General features: G+C 54.5%; 1 protein-coding gene across 11 annotated transcripts in view; it reads left to right on the top strand.

Moving 5' to 3' along the window:
- Positions 1 to 11,241, top strand: part of Adgrb2 (adhesion G protein-coupled receptor B2) — a 36,914-nt gene extending 25,673 nt beyond the window's left edge. For 3 of the 11 annotated variants that reach the window (XM_004642931.1, XM_023703065.1, XM_023703066.1), the window contains 17 exons: positions 264 to 369; positions 564 to 607; positions 848 to 974; positions 1,373 to 1,476; positions 1,565 to 1,667; positions 2,359 to 2,509; positions 2,689 to 2,758; positions 3,197 to 3,263; positions 3,426 to 3,511; positions 3,814 to 3,912; positions 5,873 to 6,044; positions 6,379 to 6,474; positions 6,782 to 6,821; positions 7,485 to 8,104; positions 9,842 to 9,877; positions 10,170 to 10,268; positions 10,760 to 11,241. In XM_004642931.1, the coding sequence (XP_004642988.1) occupies positions 264 to 369; positions 564 to 607; positions 848 to 974; positions 1,373 to 1,476; positions 1,565 to 1,667; positions 2,359 to 2,509; positions 2,689 to 2,758; positions 3,197 to 3,263; positions 3,426 to 3,511; positions 3,814 to 3,912; positions 5,873 to 6,044; positions 6,379 to 6,474; positions 6,782 to 6,821; positions 7,485 to 8,104; positions 9,842 to 9,877; positions 10,170 to 10,268; positions 10,760 to 10,945 (2,206 nt within the window). In that variant the 3' untranslated portion in view covers positions 10,946 to 11,241. The remainder of the gene's footprint in view (positions 1 to 263; positions 370 to 563; positions 608 to 847; positions 975 to 1,372; positions 1,477 to 1,564; positions 1,668 to 2,358; positions 2,510 to 2,688; positions 2,759 to 3,196; positions 3,264 to 3,425; positions 3,512 to 3,813; positions 3,913 to 5,872; positions 6,045 to 6,378; positions 6,475 to 6,781; positions 6,822 to 7,484; positions 8,105 to 9,841; positions 9,878 to 10,169; positions 10,269 to 10,759) is intronic. The other 8 variants (XM_023703070.1, XM_023703068.1, XM_023703074.1 and 5 more) reach the window with 5 other exon arrangements.
- The last annotated feature ends 11,262 nt before the right edge of the window (positions 11,242 to 22,503 follow it).

Below are 22,503 nucleotides of genomic sequence, written 5' to 3'. Positions count from 1 at the left end.
CGGGGATTGAACTCAGGCCCTTGCGCTTGCCAGGGAAGCGCTTATTCCACTGAGCCATCTCCCCGGCCCCAAGAGGCTTTTCTTTTCTTTTCTTTTCTTTTCTTTTCTTTTCTTTTCTTTCTTTCTTTCTTTCTTTCTTTCCTTCTTTTTTTTTTCATAATTTAAGAGGGTTTTTTTGTTTTGTTTTGTTTTTTTGTTTGTTTTTTTTTTTTACTGGTTTGGACACCCACTGGCAGGTGCTGAGCACATTTCCTGTCCTCTAGGCCTCCGCTAGCTGTTACCTCCCGGGTGATGACAGTGACTGTGCGACCCCCCACCCAGCCTCCAGCTGAGCCCCTCATCACAGTGGAGCTCTCCTATATCATCAATGTGAGTAGGGGCCCAGCAAGGGACCCTGAGGCTACCCCAGCTAGGTGGCCAGAGGCCTTTCTGCTGGGGGTGGTCTGTCCCCAGTGCTGGGCTGAATCTTGACCTGTGAATAGGAGCTGCTGTGGCAGGATGGATGGCGGTCATGGGTGGTGAGCTCCCCACCCTAGACAGTACCCATGTCTTCTGCTCCCTAGGGCACCACAGATCCCCACTGCGCCAGCTGGGACTACTCCAAAGCGTGAGTTGGGGGCAATCAGGGTGAGGAAGGGTGCGGCCCTAGAACCCCTCATCAGGAAGGGCCTTCTACCTGGGTGGCCAGAGGGTTCCTTGGTGCCACCCTTGGTCTGGAGGTGTCACGAGCACATGCTGGTGCTCCTTCCCAACCCCTCATGAATGTGGCTTTGCCCTGAACAGTGGCTAGCACTGGGTGGTACATGGAGTTGGGCTCAGGATTCACACCACCTCTCCCCTACCCAAGCGATGCCAGCTCAGGAGACTGGGACACTGAGAGCTGCCAGACCTTGGAGACCCAGGCAGCCCACACCCGCTGCCAGTGTCAGCACCTGTCTACTTTTGCTGTCCTGGCCCAGCCACCAAAGGACCTGGTGAGTGGGAGACAGATGCCTGGGCTGGGGAAGGGAGGAGGCCCCTGGGCTGCAAGGGGCCATCTGTGACTGTGTTGCTGGGCACCCAGGTGATCCTTAGTATGCCTCCGTGCAGGTGAACTTGTGAGGTTGCACGTGGGAGCCCTGGGCCCCTGATGGTGCTCATAGCCATGACACCTGCCTGTAGGACACTGTGTGGGTGTGCCCATGTGTGTATCTTGTTGTATGTGGTAGAGTGTGTGACTAGGAGTGAAAATGCACCCACTTATGTGGTCTGGTTGGTCTGGGCACATATGAGAATAATGTTATGTGCCTCCTACCCCTGGCTATGCCAGGCTACACCAGACAGGGGGCTGGGCACCCTGCCGTGCTCTCTCCCAGAGACCCATCTCCTACAGACCCTGGAGCTGGCGGGTGCCCCCTCCGTCCCTCTGGTGATTGGCTGTGCTGTGTCCTGCATGGCCCTGCTCACGCTGCTTGCTATCTATGCTGCCTTCTGGAGGTAGGTTGGATGTTGGGCAGGGCAGGAGGTAGCCAGCTGCTGCAGGTCGGGCAGGCAGCCAACACTTCTGTCCACTGTGCCCTGCCAGGTTCATAAAATCTGAACGCTCCATCATCCTGCTGAACTTCTGCCTGTCCATCCTGGCTTCCAACATCCTGATCCTTGTGGGCCAATCCCGGGTGCTGAGCAAGGCAGGTGCAGGCTCTGGGGGGCGCAGGGGTGAGGGCGGATGGTGTGTGCCAGTGAGGGTGGGCATGTTGATAGGGATGTCCTTAGGAGTGGATGCGTGTGCTCACTCCAGCTGCACGCTGGGGAGGGGGTATGTGGAAGTGTGTCTGAGCATCTGTGAGGGCGTCGGGGGGTGTGTATGCTCAGTGATGAGTGTTTGTGTACAGCGGTGGATGTGTGTCTGAGCCGAGTGCTTGGGTGCACGCACATTGGCAGGTGGCTCTGGGCTTCCGCATATCGGCAAGGCCTCCTTTGCCACCTGCCTGTAGATGACCTGGGGGACTATCCCTCATGCCCCCGTGGCCTTGTCTGCACAGTGCCAGCGCTGTGAGTGCTAGGTGGGGAGCCTGCCTGGCCGTGAAGTGGCAGGTGCTCCTTTCTGTCCCCCTCCCTGCCAGCCCCGTCTGTGTGTAGGTGGCCTGCCTGCCCGCCTCCCCAGATGCCAAGTGCTGTGTGCATGTCACTAGGCCTGTGTCGTGCTGTGTGTGGGTGCAGGAAGGCGGGGGTGCCTGGCAGGGCTCTGGGGGGGGGGGATGGGGCTCCGGGAGGTGGCTGTCCACAACAGCGCCCAGCAGCCCAACCCGTGTGGGAAGCTAGTGCCTCCTGCCCTGGCGGCTGCTCAGGGCCACTCCCTCCCATTCCCTGTCCCTGCAGGGCGTATGTACCATGACCGCTGCCTTCCTGCACTTCTTCTTTCTGTCCTCCTTTTGCTGGGTGCTCACCGAGGCCTGGCAGTCCTACCTGGCTGTCATTGGACGGATGCGCACTCGCCTGGTTCGCAAGCGCTTTCTCTGCCTGGGCTGGGGTGAGCAGGACCAGTTCGGGGCTCTGCTGCTGGGCTTTGTGGGGTAGGAGCAGTCAAGCAGCTCCATATTAGCTGTGACCCAGCTCTCTGGGCAGCAGGGTGAGCTAGATTCACGGGCAGAGGAATGAGGGGTCCCTGAGCACCAGCAGCCATCTCACCTTGGCTCCCCGCTCCCCCAGGTCTGCCCGCCCTGGTGGTGGCTGTGTCTGTTGGCTTTACCCGCACCAAAGGATACGGTACATCCAGCTAGTACGTGGGCCTGGGCCTCGTGTGGCAGGTGGGGGTAGGGTGCGGGGGTCTGTGTCTGTGAAGGGATTGCCCTGGGCGTTAGGACTTATTTCCTTGGCTAAGATCCTGGCCCATACCTGCTGTAAGTCTTTGCGGAAGATCCTCTCTGTCTCTGAGCCTCAGTTTTCCCGACTATAAAAGGATGCACTGGGTTTGGGTAATCTCAAAGATCACTGAACTTGGGGTCAGCCCCTTTCCTTGGGGCTGGACCTGAAGTTCTTGGCTTTTGTTGAAGGGAAAACTGAGGCTCAGCAAGAGCCATTGGCTCCCTCTCACACAGTGGAGACTGGGTCTCCATTAGTAATGTGGCCATGGCAGCCTGGGGGATGGAGGGGTGGTGTCAGAGGCTGGGAAGGAGCCTGCTGATTTCTGACCCCTCCTCTTTGCCCTCCACCCCAGCTGCTGGCTCTCCCTGGAGGGTGGCCTGCTGTATGCTTTTGTGGGGCCTGCAGCTGTCATTGTCCTGGTATGTGCACCTCTGAGTATTCTGGGAGGGATGTGGCCCTAGGGATTCCTCTGTCTGCCCCTTGGCCTCCTCCTTGCCCTCTAGCTCCCACTTGGGGGTTTCCTACCTAGAGGGGCTCCTCATGATCCTGTCTTCCCCCACTTCACTCCACTGGGCCCACAGGTGAATATGCTCATCGGAATCATTGTCTTCAACAAGCTCATGGCGCGTGATGGCATCTCTGACAAATCCAAGAAGCAAAGGGCCGGGTAAGAGGGGGACTTAGCCTTTCTTTCGGGTAAGGGAAGCAGAGGTACAGGAAGGGAGGGCTGAGGGCACTCTTGGAGACTCAGGGCTTGATGATGCTGACTGGGGCTCCCTAACCTTGGTGCACCAGGGGTGCAGGCAAGGTGGGGACCCGGAGTGCTCAGCTGCAGCCCCTTGCCCACCCTAACCCAACTCTCTCTCTCTCGTCTGCCCTCCCCCTCCCACCCTCTCGGGGCTCATTCTGCCCCTGTCTCCCGGCTTCCCATGTGTTTCCCCCTTCTCCCCCGTCTGTGCCGCCCCCGAGGTCGGAGCGGTGCCCCTGGGCCAGCCTGCTCCTCCCCTGCTCAGCGTGTGGAGCGGTGCCCAGCCCCCTGCTCAGCTCAGCCTCGGCCAGGAATGCCATGTTAGTCGTGCCCCCTGGGGGGTAGGGGGGTGGGTTGGGGCAAAGGAATGGGGGGACAGTGCCCAGGTGGGAGGAGGGAGGGATATCATCAGCCCAGTGCCCTGAAGAGCTTGCCCTGTTCATTGGGATAAGGTGGCAGAGGGCGACAGGGAGTGACTATGTCTCCCCGAGGTGCTGGGTTCCTTCACCCACCCATCCCTCCCACCCCTGCCCCTGCTCCTGGCTAATGTTCTGTCCAGGCACAGACACAGGCTCCCCTCCTCACAGCACCAGCCTGCAGAGGCTTGGAGATTCTTAGGCCCTTAGAATTCTTGAGCTATAGAACCCTAGAATTAGAATGATGGAACTTTAGAATAAGACAATCAGAAGCTAAGAACGTTAGAAAGAGTGAATTACAGTCTTCTCATCTGTCAGCGAATCCTGAGGCTTAGAATTCAGCAGCATTGAATCTTAATCAATTGGAGATGGAATCATAGAGGTAGACAATTACTTCACTGAACCCCCCCCACCCCCACCCCAGAAGCCAAAAATCTTAAAATCCACCTATGCAAGAGTACAATGGATCCTCCAGGGGCCCGGCCCAATCTGCCCGCAGGCTGGAGGTCCATTGGAGCTTCCCTGAGCAGAGAAGGTCCAGCTTTATCTTGCACACCTCCGGGGCCACTAGAGGCCTCCTGCATTGTCATTGTAGAGCTCTGAAGAGCAGCGAGCTCCCTCTGCCCTGCGTGGCCATCTGCCTCCCGTCCCATGTGCCGAACCAGCAGTCAAAGGCTTGGGCTTTGAAGTCAGCCAAGCTGGGTTTGTGTCCCAGCTCTTTTCTCTCTGCCCAGCTGGGCACACTCCAGTTTCCTCATCTGTAAATCCAGATATTAGTCCCATTTCTGTTTATTGGAGTTGTTTTGATCACAATTTAAAATAATGTATGTAAAGTGGCCGGGGAAGGCCTGGCATAGAATTGGTGGCTAATCAATGGTAGCTCTTATCACTGTGATTAGACTCTTCATCTTGACTCCACCTCCAAGAGCTTCAGAGACCACTTTTGTCTGCTCCCTTCAGGACTGGAAAGCCCCAAGCCACTCTTCCCAGCACAGGTTTTCCCCCCTGCCCAGCTCTGTGCCTGGCCTCCCCAGCTATCTCTGACCTGGCTGGAGCTGTGCCTGACCTCCCCCACCTACCCAGTGCTGTGGGCAGAGTGGGCCAGGTGCCCAGTAGGGCAAGGCAGCCCTTCCGTCCCTTGTGTTTGTAGCAGGTGTGTGTGTGGTAGTGCAGCCTGTCTGCCATTTTTTTCCTGCCCTCCCCTGGCAAAGAGACTGGGGACGTAGGTTTGGCCCCAGCTTGGCTGTTACTCTTCTGTCCAGGGCTCTGAGCAGCACCGGGAGCCAGGGTGGACAGCTTCTGCCTTGCCGGTTCTGGTCCCATCTTCTCTCCAGGGATTTGTGCTCTGGCGTCTTCCGCGTGCTCTGCCTGTGTAATCTTTCTGTCTGGGTGCCTGTATCTCACACTGTCTCTCACCATGGCTGTCATCTCTCTCTGTGTCCTTTTTCTCCTTCTTTCCTAGCTTACCCAAATAGAATCTCTAGGGATGTGGCCCAGGCCTGTGTGTTTTACAAAGCTCCCCCTGTGATTCTGGACAAATTGGGGCTGACACTCCTCATGCCTGCGTCTCTCTGCCTCTTTCCGCTTTTCCTTCCCACCTTCTCCGCCTCTGTCTCCTGATGTTGCTTCCGTCTCTGGCTCAGTCCCCCTGTGTCAATCCCTCCTACTTTTCCTGCTCCCTGCTCTGACCCACAGTTTCCTGCTGTCTTTGTTCTCTGTTTCTGTGGCTCTCTACCTGGGGACACTATTGAGGGCCTGGAATTTGGGGGCCCTGCCAGTCCCCAAGCCAAATGGAGGCTTAGGCTCCTGCCGCCTGGTCCCCTAGAGTGTCACTCTGATAGACCCTCTGCCACTCTCCCCGAAGGGCCTCGCTGTGGAGCTCCTGCGTGGTGCTGCCCCTCCTGGCACTCACCTGGATGTCTGCTGTCCTGGCCATGACAGACCGCCGCTCCGTCCTCTTCCAGGCCCTCTTTGCTGTCTTCAACTCCGCACAGGGCTTTGTTATCACCGCTGTGCACTGCTTCCTGCGCCGAGAGGTGGGCTGAGCCTCTTCCACCTCTGCCTGGCCACCATACCCAGCCAGGCCTGGCTTCTGCCATGTGGGCTATGGGGATTAAAGATGGACAAGCTGCTTCAGGTTTCAGCTGGGCAGCCCAAGGTGTAGACCCTGACTCCTGGGCAGCCTTGGCCTTGGCCTCTTGGGATCCCTTCTCCCCTTCAGCGCAGCCTAGTATTATCACCTTGCCTGGGACTGGCAGCATATTTTCCTCCACATCTGCCTGTATGCTGGGTTCCTGGGGTGGGAGACATAGTCAGTGGTGGTCAGAGCCCTGCAGCAGCCTGAAGCCCAACAGTGCTCTCTGCTCCCAGGTTCAGGATGTGGTAAAATGCCAGATGGGCGTGTGTCGGGCTGATGAGAGCGAAGACTCCCCTGACTCGTGTAAGAATGGGCAGCTGCAGATCCTGGTAAGTGGGGAGGCCTGATTACCCCACCCCCATCCTCCTACCCTAAGCCATTACCTTCCCTGTAATAGGGGTGGAGCAGAGACCAGGTTTGATTCAGACTCAGTCCCTGACAGTGGGGTGGTGTTGGGCAAGTACTTTCCCTGTTCAGTTTGCCCACCTGCCCCACTGGACTATTGTTGGACAGTGTGCTTCTGGCAGCACCTCTGGTGGGCGGGCTGTGCAAGCTGGAGATGGGGGCCCGCAGTCTCCTTCTCCTGATACATTGATCTTCCCTCTGCCCACCTATTCTCTGCCTCTCTTCCTATAGTCAGACTTTGAAAAGGATGTGGATCTCGCCTGTCAAACAGGTGAGTCTGCTGGGGTGGAGCTGACAGCTGCCCCCCGCTTCCCCCTGTGATGGGCAAGAAGGGGGCCCTTTATGGGAGGTCTGGTTGGGGGCATGGCTGCTGGAGCATCAGGCATCCTGAGGTGGGGTCAGGGATGTGAGCGCCAGGTTGCATATACATCTGGGAAGTAGCTTCCTGTTCAGAGCCTCAGCACACTTGTAGAGGCTAGAATACCTTCCTCCTGGGGCAGGTGGGAAGCTTAGGGCCTGTGTGAATTAGGGGCCATCAGATACACAGCAGGAGCCAGCACGAGTTGGCAGTTGTACTATTAGGTCATTTTTTCATTCGTTTTATTAGAATTTCTCTTCAGTCCTGTCTGCTGGGTAGGTGCTGTTCAGGGGGGTTAAAGAGGAACAGGGCCTTTTGACGGCCTTGGCATAGGGTCGAAGTCCAGTGGGCTTCTGGGCCTTGTCTTTGCATCCTGCTCTGCCTCCCTATGGGCCCCTGAGCCAGTTGTCTCTTATCCCCTGTGGTGTGCCAGAGTATCAAGCACCCAACCAACTCTCCAGGACTCAGTGTCCCTCCCTGTCCCAGGTCAGATTTGATAATTGCCCAGCCCGGGCAAGGGGATCTGGGGGCTCCTTCTCCTCAGGACTCACCTGTAACTCCTATGCTTGTCCCCAGTTCTGTTCAAGGAGGTGAACACTTGCAACCCATCCACCATCACAGGCACACTATCCCGCCTGTCCCTGGATGAGGATGAGGAGCCCAAGTCCTGCCTCGTGGGTCCTGAGGGTGGCCTCAGCTTCTCACCGCTGCCTGGAAACATCCTGGTGCCCATGGCAGCCTCGCCAGGGCTGGGCGAGCCACCGCCCCCTCAGGAGACCAACCCTGTATATATGTGTGGAGAGGGTGGCTTGCGGCAGCTGGACCTCACGTGGCTGCGGCCTACCGAGCCTGGCTCCGAGGGGGACTACATGGTGCTGCCCCGGCGGACTATGAGCCTGCAGCCTGGCAGTGGGGGTGGAGGGGGTGAGGATGCCCCCAGGGCTCGGCCTGAGGGGACCCCCCGGCGGGCTGCCAAGGCACTGACCCATACTGAAGGCTACCCTAGCTTCCTGTCTGTGGAACACTCAGGCCTAGGGCTGGGCCCTGCCTATGGGTCCCTACAGAACCCCTATGGGATGACTTTCCAACCACCGCCACCAACACCCAGTGCCCGCCAAGTGCCCGAGCCAGGGGAGCGCAGCCGGACCATGCCCCGCACAGTACCCGGCTCTACCATGAAGCTGGGCTCTCTGGAGGTGAGGAGCTAAAGGGTGCGGGGAGAGGGGTCTGCTCACTGTGTGCCTGAGGTCATGTTTAAGTCACAGGCTGCAGCCAGAAGAGGGGGAAGGCCATCCACCTCCTCGGGGCAGCACCTCCAGCCAAAGTCAACAGGGAAGAATGTGCTGTGCCCTTCTCCCTCTTATGGGGCTGCTCCAAGGAAATCCTGGGCTGTCTGAAGTCCTTGCACGGGCTTGGACTCCATGCAGAGGGTGTGCACCTCTCAGTTCCTCTCCTCTTGCTTTCATGCCTACTTTGGGGTGACTGGTCATGATAAGTCTTTGTTTGGGGAGATCATAGCTCAGGGACAGTACTAAATTGTTAGGGAAGCCACACCACAGGGGCTGAGTCTGGGTCTCCGCATGGCTCCAGGTTCCAGTCTGAACAGTGCTGGCTGGAAGTGAGACGTCAAGTAAATTGGTTACTCTCTGTGCCTCAGTTTACTTGTGTGCAATGTAAGGATAAAAGTAGTATCTTTGTAAGATGGTTTAGTACAGGGTCTCAGCAGCTCAGAGGTGGTGCTGGCACAGCGTACAGTGCCGGGGATCAAACCCAGTCCTTGGGCTTGCCAGGCCAGTGCTTAGACTGCTGAGCTATTTCCACAGCCCCTATAACATTGTTTGAAAGATTAAGGGATGAAAGGCATTTATCAACTCTGAAATCAGCCACAAGCACAACCTATGGCCTGTGGTAATGGTTCCTGGTTTGTTTTTGTTTTTTTTTTTTTTTTTTTTTTGAGATATTGTAAGCTCCTCTGTGGCCCTCCCCCAATGCTTTTGTTGATATTGTCCCTACCCTCCAGCCAGTTCCCTGCAGAGAGTCACTGGGTACAAGCAGGTGACAGTGGCCCATGGCCCATGGGTAATGTGGTGTATAGAACATTCTAGAACTCTGGTTGGAGGAATAAGGGGGATGTGCATTAGGAAAGGGGCTGGAGTCATTGCTCAGAACCATTGGCTGCTCATGTTCATCTGTAGAAATCTCCTATAATCTGGGTGTGACTGTGTACATCAGCTACTTGGCAGGCTGAGTATGTGAGTTCCAGGCCAGATTGTGCAACTTAATGAGACCCTATCTCAAAATTTAAGAGAGAGAGAGAGAGAGAAAAAAAAAAGAGCTGGTGATATAATTCAGTTCTCAGGTGGAGTGCTAACCTACATGCACGAGGCCCTCATTAAGTCATCAGTACACACACACACACACATACACACACACACACACACACAAGGTTAGGGGGAGAAAGGAAATCTACCTCCTATCTTCTGCACAAAGAAATTTAGCGGCTAAAGGGGTCACAAGTTTAGTTTTTCTCCTAAAATGTTTCCTGAACATTTGGTGCCTGCTCCTGCCACAGATGGCGAAAACAGGAAGGCATAACAAAGACAGAAAAAACAAGGCTGGCTTTGGAAAGGGGTGCACTCAACATCATGGTGGGTTTTATTCTGTGGATACATGCTCATGATTGGGCCACTGAGAGAGGGGCCAGTGTTGGGCTCCTTGTGTGGGAGGTAGCTATAAATATGGCGGCATTTTGAGGGCTCAAGGATGACGTTCAGAATTGTGTGGGTAACTGCAACGGGCAGCAGACGGGGCAGAGGCACAGTTTGGGGCAGGGAGTCACAAGTTTATGTGGCTGGGCCCAAGCTGCTTGCAGGGCCTGTGTCTGAGATAAAATGCTTTTCTCTGCTCATTTCCTCCTCCTCACTGCCTCCCAGAGGAAGAAGCTGCGGTATTCAGACCTGGACTTTGAGGTGAGTGTAGTCAGTGCGCGTTAGGGTGTGGAGCATCTGTCCTTGGAGGGTCACTGCAGGGTCTGACTCCAGGACACTGACCAACCCTGTGGTTTCTATGGGATACTCCTATTACTCCCTCTAGCCCAGGCCCAGGGCTCTGGGCCTGAGAGCCAGCCAGCTTTCTCCCAGAGGGGCTGGCAGTAGGTGGGGAGGTGGGGCCCAGGTTGCTGAGCCTCCCAGGAAGGGTTGTGGAGATGAGTCCGTGGTGCTGGCCCAGGGCTGCCCTCCATTGACATCCATTGCCTCCTAGAAGGTGATGCATACCCGGAAACGGCACTCGGAGCTGTACCATGAGCTCAACCAGAAGTTCCACACTTTCGACCGCTACCGCAGCCAGTCAGCAGCCAAGGTGAGAGAGCTCCTCTGTGGCTGCCCCTGCCTGAAGCTCACGGGTTCACCTTTGACCCCAGTGACAGCAGAAGTGATGGGGGGGTGTCCTTGGGTGGGGCAGAGAATGGAGCCCATGCAGCATGAGTCCCCCTGAGCTGGAGGGAGAGGTGGGTTGGAGGGAATTCATGCCTTCCTGCCATGCCCGTGCAGTCTGAGCCTGCCCCTCCGAGGGCTTCTTCTCAGCCCAAGCAACCGTTCTGGTCTGCACCAGGGAGTGGGAAGGCACCACGGTCTCATCAGATTTATGATGGGATAGTCCCAGGGGCCACTGAACACAGGGGTCAGGAGGCCAATTCCAGCCAAACAAATCTCAATTTGAACTCTACTTCGATCCCTGATTGTCGCTTTGGCCCACATGGGCCTCCTTGGAGCATCGTCAGTTTGTTCTGAACAGTGGGTGGGTCTGAAGATACTGGCCCTTCCCATGGGTTCTTCCTGCTCCCTCCACAGGAGAAGCCCAGCCCTGGGGAGCGCCCTGGCCTGTCCCAACATCGGCGGCATCAAAGCTGGAGCACCTTCAAATCTATGACGCTGGGCTCACTGCCCCCCAAGCCCCGAGAACGGCTGGCCCTGCACCGGGCAGCAGCCTGGGAGCCCACAGAACCACCAGATGGTGACTTCCAGACAGAGGTGTGAGTGTCACGCCGGACTGCCCACTGCACAGAAATATATATCTCTCTATTTTCACACTCCACTTTGGAACTACCCAGGAGCCAGCGCCCCCTCCCCCTCCCGAGGGCTGGGCAGGAGGCACAGAGGACTCAGCCAGGCTGGGAGAGCCAGACACGGTATGGCCTGGGGGCCAGGGCCCCTCGTTGTTTCCAAAGGCCCCTTAGCCATGGAGCCCCGTCTTTACCCCAGCCTGTCTGTCCCTGTCCTGGGCTGGGGAGGGGGGAGGGGAACTTTGTTGGGAATAAACTTCACTCTGTGGATTTGGCTGCTGAGCTCTTTGCTTCCCCCAGGTGAAGGCCCAGCCTTGGCGCGGACTGTCTCTCCATCTCCTTAGTTCACCTCACTTGGTCTCATCAGATTTATGATAGGATCAGACCAGCCCTGACTGGCAGGGACTGGCTGGGCTCTGTCCCCATCTTTGCAGCTGGCTCCCGGGGTGACCCTGCACACTCCACTTCCCGGTGTAGGCTGGGGTGAGAAGATTGGAACTGTGGGACACTTCGTGACAGGCTTTGCCCTGTGACTGCCATGGTTGTGGCTGCCATTCACTGGGACACAGGGGCCGGACTGCCTGGGTTGGGATGCTGGGGGAACGAGGGGCCAAGTGTGTTCCAAGAGCTTTGTGCACATGGCCCTCAGCCCCTCACAGCTGCTTTGCTGTGAGGTGTTCAGTTGCCCTTTCTGTAGGAGGGAAACTGAGGCTAGAGATGGAAGGTGACTTGCTCAAGGCCACAGTCGGAGGCAGCACTGAGGCGGCTTCCAGACCTGCGCTTCAGCACTGCAGAGAGCTGCAGGAGCAGAGTGTGGAGGAGCCTGAGGTGTCAGGCTGGCTGGCTTTCGGTGGGCGTGGGGTGGAAGAGGAGGCTGGGGTGGGGCCAGAGGCCAGGGCCTGGAGACTCACTGCTGGATTACAGACGTAAGCAGACACTTGCTCTGCCTGAGTGCCCAGGAAGAGGGTGTAGAGGAGCAGCATGTGGAAGCACCTCGTGTTGTGACATGGCTCTGCTAAAGTTGGATGGCACCTGTGCCTTAGCAGTGTGGTCACCTTAGAGTCCCTCCTAGGAGTTAAGGTATGTAGAAGTTTGGATGAGGGTCAAGGAAGAAGGGACAGATGGCTGGAGTGGGGTGTCAGCTGCTGCTAGCCTCCTGAGGGGCTGGAGGAGGGGTGGTGGCCTCTCCAGAGTTCTGCAGCACTTAGGGACCCAGGCCTCGTCTCAGTCTTGTTTGAGACCTGCCTGGGGTGGGGCCTGGTCAGAAGCAGTGTGTGAGCAGAGGCCACCAGCTCTGTGCAAGCCCTAAGCACTTGGGCGACTCCCCCATCTTCCTTCCCTCAGGAAGTCTTAGGGTTTAATTGTACAAAGCTCGTCTGATATTTGAAGACAAGGATTGCAACTCCTGTGTTTTACAATGAGATTGAGGTTCAGCAAGGGAATGAGACTTTCCCAAACTTCCAGAGCTTGCATGTGACCCTCCTGGGGTGTGGCTGGGAGAGGGAGAGTCTGATGCTAGCCAGTTTCAGCACAAGCTGTGGCCATGCTGGCTCGGGCCCACATCTTCCCATCCCCTCCCAGTTCTCTCTGTGTGTGGGCTTTATTCTTTTAGGCTTCCTCATCCCTTGGGCCCACCAAGCTTCTTCCTCTCAGCTCCCATCATTCAATTTTGCCCCCAGAGGGGAAAAAACTTTCCTCTTGAATTCCAATTAGAAAACCCCTCAGGAAGGCAGTCTGTGATTGGCCCTAGGCTCTGAGATTGGCAGCCCCTTCAGGAGCCCCTGTAGAGACAGAGGAGGAGCAGATTTTCAGAAAAGGGCTCCTTCCTAGGAGGAGGGTGATGGGTTTGCACAAACAAAGCCCTGTCCCTGATCTTGTGTCACATTCTGGCTGGGCTCACATCTCCAAGCCACCCGTGCCACCACCAAATAGATTTCTTAAGCCCTTTTTCCCGGTGCTCCTGCCCCTCCTTGCCAGCCCTGGACTCTGCAGTCCAGGCTGAGCTGTGATACATATTCCCCTTCCCTTTGGTCCTTTCTCCCTTTGCATCTGGTTCCAGGAGGAAGTTGTATCCACCTTGTTGATTCTGTTCCATTAGCAACCTCAGCTGCCAGCAGACACTGCTGCCTGCTTCAAGATCCCCCCACCTTTAAGATAGCGCTTTCTTTAGGTAGGGCCTTTGCCCTGGGGACCCCAGAGTCCCAGCACAGACTTGTCATGTGACCTTGAATAGGCAACAACTCTGTCTGACCTGAGTTTCCTTATTTGTAAAATGAACGGAACCTGATAGCCCTTCCATTTGGGCTGATTTCTACCCATCTGCCATTTGTTTCCTGGACTTGACTTTTTCTCTTTTCTCCCCCTCCTATCTTTCTCTGTTTCTCTTCTTCCCCCAGAACTGGGACTTGAACTCAGGGCTTTCACACTGAACCACATCCCAGCCCCTCTCCCCCCCCCCCTTTGAAGAGAGGGTCACTAAATTACTCAAGCTGAGCTTGAATTTTTAATCCTCTTGCCTTAGCCTCCCAGGGAGTTGGGGTTATAGGTGTGTAGCACTGCACTCAGTTGCCTGAGCTTCTATTTCTAACCTCATTGCCCTTATTTTCTCAGCTGTCACTCACCAGTCCTTCATCAGTGGCCCAAGTGTGACTGGTCCAAAATGTAAATCGGGCAGGGTCACTGCCCTGCTCAGAAGCCTTCTGTGGCTTCCAGAATTAGCCTAGAAAGCAAGATCCCCTCTGGTCCTTTCAGAGGTGGACCAGGTGAGGTGGGCCTTTCCTATCTCTCCTCTCTTCTCTCATCTCCGAGCCTGCTATGCACCTTTCCATTTGCCAGCGCTATCTTCTGCACTGGCAAACTCTCCTTTCTCCATCCAGAACCAGCTCAGCTAGCCCCCCTCTGTCATGCTGCTGTTCCTGAACCCCAGACCCACCAGTCAGCATCCACTGGGCTCTCTCAGCCCTTGGTTCACACTGGCACTGCCACATTGATGACACAGAGTAGCTATCGCCTGTGTCCACCTAGCTTCACGGTGTGTGCATGCAGCCAGGACACATGGAGCAGGCCTCGGTAGGCCTCTTCTGAGTGAGAGAACAGAATACACAGGGCTCTCTGAGCCTCAGTTTCCTCATCTGCCAAGTGGGGATATTGATAACCCCTATTCAGGTATTCAGAGCATGACTTGAGATGATTCATTTGCCATCTCTGTACCCCCTACCCCACCCCATCTCTAGCTGTGGATATAACTCAGTGACAAAACACTTGCCTAGCATGTGGGAGACTGTAGGTTTTATCCTCAGAAAAACCCCTGCCCCTGCTCCCCTCCAAAAAGAGAAAAGCAAACAAAACCTGGGAAACATTTGTAACTGTTACTGACTCCTACAACCTGGGCCTCTGCTATCTCAGGTCCACAAGTGGGACGCTGTCCAGGGTGCTGAAAGATACTGCTCTTGCAGGAAAGGAGGCAAGACGACAGGGCGCACGCCCCCAAGGTCAGCAACAGCCTCTCCTTGTTTTCCAGACTGTGTGGTCCTCGAGGAGCAGACCATCCTTATTTTACTCCTAGGGGATGTCCAAAGAATACTACATAAACTTACATAACTTTAAAATTTTAGCCATTTTTAGAAAGTTTTAAAAGTTGAAATTAATTTTAATAGATTTAACCCAATATATTAAAATTTTCATTTTGACATATAATCAATATAAAACATTACCAAATAGTTTACATTCCTTTTCCGTATGAAGGAACTCCTGTGTGTTTTGTACACACAACACGTCTCAATTCTGTCTCGCTGCATTGCACATGCTCAGTATTCACCTGTGGCTGGAGGCTGCCACACTGGACAGCTCAGCTCTAGGCAGAGCAAAGGTGGTTCCCCTGGGAGAGTCTTTTTTTAGTGTCCTTTGATAAAAGAAATCACCTCAGCATGTCCTACCTTTCACTGCACAGAGTCCCAGGAAGTGATTTAGTATGGTGCCAGCTCAAAGGAGGTCTGTACCAGCCAGATTTCTCCCTTGCTGAGATTCACAACTGAAAGGAGGAAAAGTTTAATTTAGCTCATCATTTTAGGAGATTCAGTCCATGGTACAAGGTTGGCTGTAAATAAACTTACTCGTTGAAGGATGTGCTGGGGGCAAAGATTTTTAGTTCATGGCAGTCAGGAAGCAGAAGAGTGTGTCAGAGAGAAACAGACAAGAGATTATATATAAAACCCCAGACTACACCTCAAAGACCCACCCAGACATACCCAGGATCATGCTCTACTATTCTGTTAGCCATTTCATAATCCAGTGAAGTTAACATTTCACAAAAGTCACAAGGTCTCAAATCTCTTGAAATCTAGTTATTCTGGGAATACAAGTGGGCACAGAGAAGGTGTGGGGAAGTAAGATGAGGTCCTGAGGATACCTGTGGGCTGGTGTCAGGCTTGGCTCAGCAGGGCTGGAGGAAGGTTGTACTCCCTCTCTGGTCCCTATGTCCACAACCTGTCATCTTCTCTCCTACCTGCAAGCCCTAGGCCCTGGGAGAAGGGAAGCAGATTTGGGCTGGCCCTTGACCACACAAAAGCTTCAAATGGGTTTCATTTTCTTCCATTAAGCACCAATTAAAAGGAAATTAGGTGGTCTGATGGGCTGAAGGAGGACCCAGAGCAGGATGCTGCTGGATTCTGCATTTCTGAACTTGTTTTCCTCTGTACTTCTTCATGCCCACCTTGGCAGTTTTGTGGGAACCATAGTTGGGACTTTCCAGTACCCTAGTCTGCCCTTCTCAAGGGCACCTGCTCCAGAAAGACCACCCCCTCTCAAATCCTCAAGACATGCTACAAGTCCAGAGCAGGGGAGAATCCATTGAGGATTTTTGTCATTTAAGCCTAGTCAGAATCCAAGGAAGGCTAGCGAGTAGAGGATTATCTAATGAGATTTATATATTAAGAGGATGCCTAGGTGGATGTGAAATGGATTGGAAGGTCTCTGAACAGTGAGGGTAGAGTCAGACCAGTAAAGAATACAGGATGGAGACATTAGAGGGGTGCTGTGGTGGAGGAAGGGGCTTGGTATGTGTGTAGCGAGTAGAGCTACTGGTCATGCTGTGGGCTTGGCATAGGAGAGGAGCCAAGGGTAACTCTTGGGCTTGTTTCTCATCCATCTGGATGGGTGACCATGCCATTAGCTTAGAGGCACTGTAGAAGACTAGTTTTGGAGAAGAAAATCATAAATTTGGCCTTGGACATGTTAACTTTAAAATAATTGAGGAAAGATTCTGGTAGAAAGTATTTGGTTGAACATACAAGGCTGGAAGTCAGGAGTTGCTGGCTAGGGTTGTTGGCTCATGTAGATAGTTCTTAAGGTGGAACTTTGAAAAGAGGAAGAAAATAACCCGGGACCTGCTGTAGGCTCTGAAGGTGAATTAGCTGCAGGGAATGTCCCTCCCCCTCCCCCAAATCCAAACCAAAAATAACCAGCCCACCATCCTGAAAGACAGTGTCCTGAGACCCAGGAATGGATACCATCATGGGGATCCATTCTGCTAGTACATGGGGCTGCAGGGCAGCCATAGTTCCTAGAGGGGGATCAAGGGGGAGTGGTGAGGGGGGTCTTCAACAAATTCTGACTGTAGGGCTTATGGGAGGATAGAACACTGAACTCTGAGGAAGTTGCCTGGTACAAGATGAAGATGTAGGCGCACTACGCCAGGCTCTCTACACCCAGCTCCTAAGTAGGCAAGAGCAGGGACAGACCCTCCCACCCCTCAGGCCTCAGCTTCCCACTGGGCCTGCTCCAGGTTGGTATGTCCCCATCTCCTGTGGTGGCACCGCATGACTCAGGCCATCAATCCAGGCATCCCTAGAGTCAACCAAAAAAGTCAATATTTAATTTGGGCACCATGTTAATGCCATCGATCGCCAGCACCCCCCTTCCACTTCCTCAGGCTCATTTGTCACTTCTCACTAGCTGCTTGCCCTGGGGGTGGGATGGGGTGCTGGAACCCAGTGGCAGCAGAGCTCAGCCTGAGCTTGCCTTTTGGAAACTGGCCCGCATGTGGGGAAAGAGCCCCGAGTCACCCAGCTTCCTGTTCCCCCTGAAAATCACTGATTTGCTTTTTCTGAATTTCCCAAACCCTGTCCCTGGGGAGGGCAGGCCAACTTTTTTTCTAGCTGGGGACATCAAGTCCATACATGGAGAACTGAGTGAGGGTGGGAAGCAGGGAACCTGTGTAACACACCACTACAAAACAGCAGTGAAGACAGACCCCAGGATCCAGAGTCCATGGGCTGTTAGAATCAGATTCTGAGTCTCTCCCTTGGTGCCTGGTATGTGGCTGGCACTTTGCAGGAGGGCCCTGAGATGAGGTGAAGCTCTAGTGCTAAGTCCTAGAAAGGGGCTTAGGAGAAAAGCTTAGATCTCAGATGGGCAGTGACAGAAAGGCCATGGAGGGCAGAGCCCATCTTCAGGCCAGGCTAGGTCCAGCTCTCTGGACCAAATAATGACTGTACCTCTCTGGCCTATGTCACATCACTAAGGGGACAGCTGGGTGAACCCTTATATTTAGCAGTGGTTGACCCAGTGTGTGGTCCCCTTTGGGAGCAGCAGGGCAGCAACAACACATATGCACATACACGTCGGAAGAAAAAAAAAAAAGTTTGCAAGTGCAAATCCAAAAAGAAGTCATTTTCATTTAACCTGTGTGCAAACATTATGATGTATGAAATAGCATAATTTCCATTATAAATATGTATAGAAACCCCAGACCCTTTGCACTGGATGGGACAACTACATCTGGCCCAGATGACCCCCACGCTGAGCTGCCCAGGGACACACTGGTGCTCTAAATGGTCCCCTCTGAGCCACTAAGTCAAGCCTTGAGCCAGGAGAGTCTGGCTGGGTCATTGGGCAATTTTGTATCTGTACTGGACCTTGGATGAAGACCTGACAGCATCAACATGAGGAAAACACAGTTTCTAAGGACACCAAGGCTGAGGAGCTGGATGAAGGAATGGATTTTCTTTCCAGAGTGTCCAGTTGTTCTTTGAAGTTAAGACGACTCCTCAGACGGCCCAAGAGGCCAGGCATAATGTGGCCTGTGCCCACTGCTCTGTCTCCTCTGTCACTCCCCTCACTGACTGAGCCTCAGTCTGCCTACACGGCCTCAGGTCTGCTCTTGAGCACATTTCTTGGTTTCTTCCATCCCAGGGCCTTTGCATTTGCTGTATGGTCTACTTGAAAGGTTTTCCTGGTTTTCTACTTTGATAGTCATCTTCTGATTATTGCTCCAAAGACCTCCAGAAAAGCTTTCTCTGAATCACTTTTTTTAAAAAAAAAAAATCGGGGCCAGGGAGATGGCTCAGTAGAATAAGTGCTTGCCTGGCAAGCACAAGGTTCTGAGTTCAATTCCCGGTAGCACACACACACACACAGAAATCACATCATGCTACTCCTTCCATAGTATTATTTTCTCTATCTGAAATTATTTCACCTATTTCCTACCTATCGTCAGTCTCCCCCACTGGACTCTGAACCCCTGAGGGCACAGGAGAGTCATATGTTATGATACACATGCTGTGGCCTGGCACATGGCAGGACCTTAAAAGATACTGATGAATGAATGAATGAATGAATGAATGAATGAATGAATGCATTCATGAGGAGAGTGAATGAGGAGACACTAGGAGAGGAGGCTCATAGAAGCAAGAGGAGTCAAGCGTTTGGGCTTCAACACCCTGCCACAGGCAGACTGTGTCTGTCTACGCCTGGGGTAGGGAGGCCTTGCTCTTGCAGGCTTGGAGGGGGGGGAGCCCCATAGGACACCAGCCTCAGGGCATGCATATTGCAGAAGGCTCATTCCTTGAATATTAAGTCGGTGCTGGACTGGCAGCCCTGACTGTTTCTGAATTTTTCACTGTCAAGGCTAATGGCTGACTGGAGATGGGGGCTGGGAGGACAAAGAATCTGCATCCAGAAGGCCACACACACTTTTGTGAGTGTCATATGCAGCTGTGTAGGCAGAGGCTTTCTCCCCAGTGGCTTTGCATGATGCTATGTGTGCAGTGGCAGCTGCATGTCTGAGCATGAACATGTTCTGCCTTCCGCGGGGCCTGTGGGGTGCAGAAGTAAATTAGCTTTTACATGCCATTGCTTCCCAACTGAGCTGAGGGAAAGAAAGGCTCTAGGAAACCACTGGATTCTACTCCCCCATTGCACAGGCAGGAAAACTGAGGCCCAGAGAGGAGAAGATGCTTTAGGTTACACCACAAGTCCTCGGAGGAGCAGGGTATGGTTTGGTGAACAGTGAGCACTGAAGAAGTGGCACCATGCTGGACACTGAGGACTGATGACAGCAGAGAAGCCCATGGTCTAAGAAAAGGGGCTGGGAGAAGAGAAAGACGGCTATGGACATAAGCAGCAGGTTCCACGGCGAGAGGGCTCTCCTCTGCCTTGCTGGAAGATAACAGGCAAGACCTAGAGAAGGAAACACCCTGAGCTTTGAAGACTAATTGAAAGCTCAGCAGGCAGAAAAAGAGGAAGGGACTCCAGGCAGAGGCTGCCACACAAGCAAAGGCACAGAGGCATGAAATGGCCCAGCAAGTCTGGGGAATTGCAAATGGTGTGTTTCAACTGGAGAGGAAGGATGGGCTGCAGAGATGAGGCTGCGAGGGAGGTGGGTTGCGACCCTTGTGAGCCATGAAAGGGGTGCGGATGTTACTTTATTCCAAGGGCTATGGGGCAGCCACTGAAGCAGATTTGAATTTTAGAAGGATTTCTGTAGCTACCATGTGGAAAAGTGAATTCAATAAGCACAGTCTGAGTAAGTACTTAATATGTGCCAGGTACCACGCTGGGCCCTGAGGATCCAGCTCAGAACGAGGCACACAGGTTCCAGCTCTGTACCAGAGATGTACGCAGGCAGGGGCAGCAGGTGGGAATTTTGGCACACGGACAAGAACACTATTTCTGTACTTTGTAAACCAATTCTGATCAGACTCACTGTATGCCCTTTCCTAAAAATTGGCACAAAATTCTATCTCAGCCATTATCGGACCCCTTCTTCCTCCTCCCTAGGCTTGTGCAGTACCTACGGGCCCTCCTGTGCACCTAAGCGTGGAGGAGGTGCCTCCTGTCCTCAGTCCCACCGACCACACACAGATGCCCCACTGTTCTAGTCCACGTGGTTCCTGGAGATTCAGTGACTCTGTTGCTATCCTGTTACTTGGGGAATGGAAGCCAGTACCCCACAGCCTGGGCTCTAGCCTCCCCAAGTGCACTGCCATCCATCCCCCATCAGGGGAGGGCCCCCCACTTCTGTCCCCTGTGCGGCTAGTTACCATATCTCCTTTCTCTGTCCTCCTCGTCGCTGGGGAACACCTAGCACAGTTGCTTCCAGAAGGTTAGTTTTTCAAAAGTCAGAACGCCACACCAGACTTCAAGCAGCTTTTGTGTTCAGCCCAGTGCAGTTCCCCGAGGCTGGGAAAATCAAAGGCCTTGGCTACCAGCTTGGAAGCGGGAGGAGGAGACACAGGGGAGCAAAGCAATTCCTGTTTCAATAAGTTGCCCTGTCTCTAGAGTGATCGGGCAGTTAGAGATCCAGGCTGTGGCTGCTCCTCGAGGGCAAGTGTGCACCAGGGGCCTGTGGGACCTCAGACAGGCACCTCATTCACACCTTAGGGATGGGAAAGACCACCTAAGGAGAAGAGTTACTGCCAGATTGAGCCCTGAAGGCAAAGATGGTGGGAAGGGGATGATAATAGAGGACTGCCTTGACCTCATGGAACACAGAAAGGGCCCTTGAGATGATGCAAAGGCTACAGGAGGCGAGGCCGGGAGGTGAAGAGACTCCTAAGTACTAAGCTGCGGTTCGGAGGTTACCTGGACAAGTAAAAGCCACTGAATTATTTTAGTCAAGAGAGTGACACAACCAGATTTGTATTAGAAACACCAAGCTGTGAAAAATGAATGAAGAAGACAGCAAAATCGGAGGCAGAAAGAGCAGCTGACAGGTGCTTCAAGGACCAGGAGTGGGGAAGGAGAGAGGCAAATTCTAGAGATAATCACACAGAAAGGAGCAGATGGGGCAGACGTTAGGATGGCTCCCATTTTACTTGGGGCGCATCCCGGCAATGGACTACATTGGGCTGCAGGGGTCCGTAGGCGCCAGAGGGACCCCAGGGAGAGAGATTCCAGAGCTGGGCCCCACCCTACCTCTGCACTCCGCGATTCCTAAACTTCCCACTAGATGGTGCCGGGAGAACGGATGCCGCCTCCCACTGTCGGCCCCTCATCCCTAGAAGTCTGGGCCGCAGCAAAAACAGCTTCCTGGACTCGCCACGACAACATACGCGTCCAGCTGTCCCAACGCCCCACGACCGTGGCCTCGGCACTCAGGGCTCTGTGGTAGGGGCATCGGCCTAGAGACCTATGCCAAGGGTCACGTGTGCCTTCCTGTACCCAAATATACACAGCTGTTCCTGGGCCTCCAAGACCGTCTGGCCCTTGCAGATGTGTCCTGCAGCTTCTACGCTTCCAGACACCGTGTCACTGTCGTCCTCTCACCCCTTAGCTGCGACACTCTCCTCCCCAACCCTACGCAGGGGAAGAGGGGCTCTTTCTTCTCATGTCGATCCCACCCCCTGGCCTCTACAGTACACCTCTCTAGCCTTGGGACAGGATGTAGGGCTGGCCAGGCTGGGCGGGGTCACGTAGGAGGCGGAGCCTTCGGGAAGTCCTTAGAGGCACCCAGACCGTGGGTGTGGCCCGCGCGGCTCAGGGCGTGGTCGGTAGGAGGCGTGGTCAGGCAAGGCTGGGGGCGTGGCCGGAGGCTGTCCAGCGAATCTGGCAGCTCCCAGGCTCTCCTACCCTAGCCAGTTCTGTCGCCGCCGCCCGGATTGCCCTGGCCGGGCGTCTTCTGGCAGACACACTGACCGGCTGCTGGCCCAGCTTAACAGAGGTCGTTTCTTGGGGGACAGTGCCCAGATCTCTGGAAACGCCAGGCCTTTGGAGCAAGAGGCTGACACCCCGGTCCTCGGTGCTTCCATCCTTTTCTATTTCTAGGCGTACAGCTGGAGGACCTAGGGCTTGAGCCCCAAGAGGGAGGAGCTGCTCAGACGTTCGAGCCCCCACGGGCCCCCCTTTGCTGCAGCTTTGCTCTGGAGCCCAGAGCCGGTTCTAAAAATAGGCAGAGGCTCGGGACGCGCCCGTCCAGGAGTGGGTCAGGGAGCCTGCGTCACCCTAGCAGGAGCGCCTTCCCGTCTCCCCCACGGGCGCTGAGGCCACCCTGATGGCCAGGCATCACTCAGCGCCTCCTGGCCGGACTCTGTGCTCTTGGCTGAGCAGTGTTTGCCTCCCAGGCCGGATGAGCAGTAGCAGCCACAGCCGGGAAGGATTAGGAGTTCTTTGACCTGATTTATTTGGTTGTTTTTCTGTCTGGAGGTAGCGCTCCCTCTCGGCAGGATGATCATGTCTGTACCTGCCCATCTCTACTGCCCGAGCTCACCAGGCTTCTGGGTGGGGACCTGGGCTCAGACAAAAAGTCCTGACTGG

The sequence above is a fragment of the Octodon degus genome, unplaced genomic scaffold (assembly GCF_000260255.1).
Source record: "Octodon degus isolate 3935 unplaced genomic scaffold, OctDeg1.0 scaffold00163, whole genome shotgun sequence".
Taxonomy (NCBI): domain Eukaryota; kingdom Metazoa; phylum Chordata; class Mammalia; order Rodentia; family Octodontidae; genus Octodon; species Octodon degus.
This window is presented reverse-complemented; position numbering and strand designations above follow the sequence as displayed.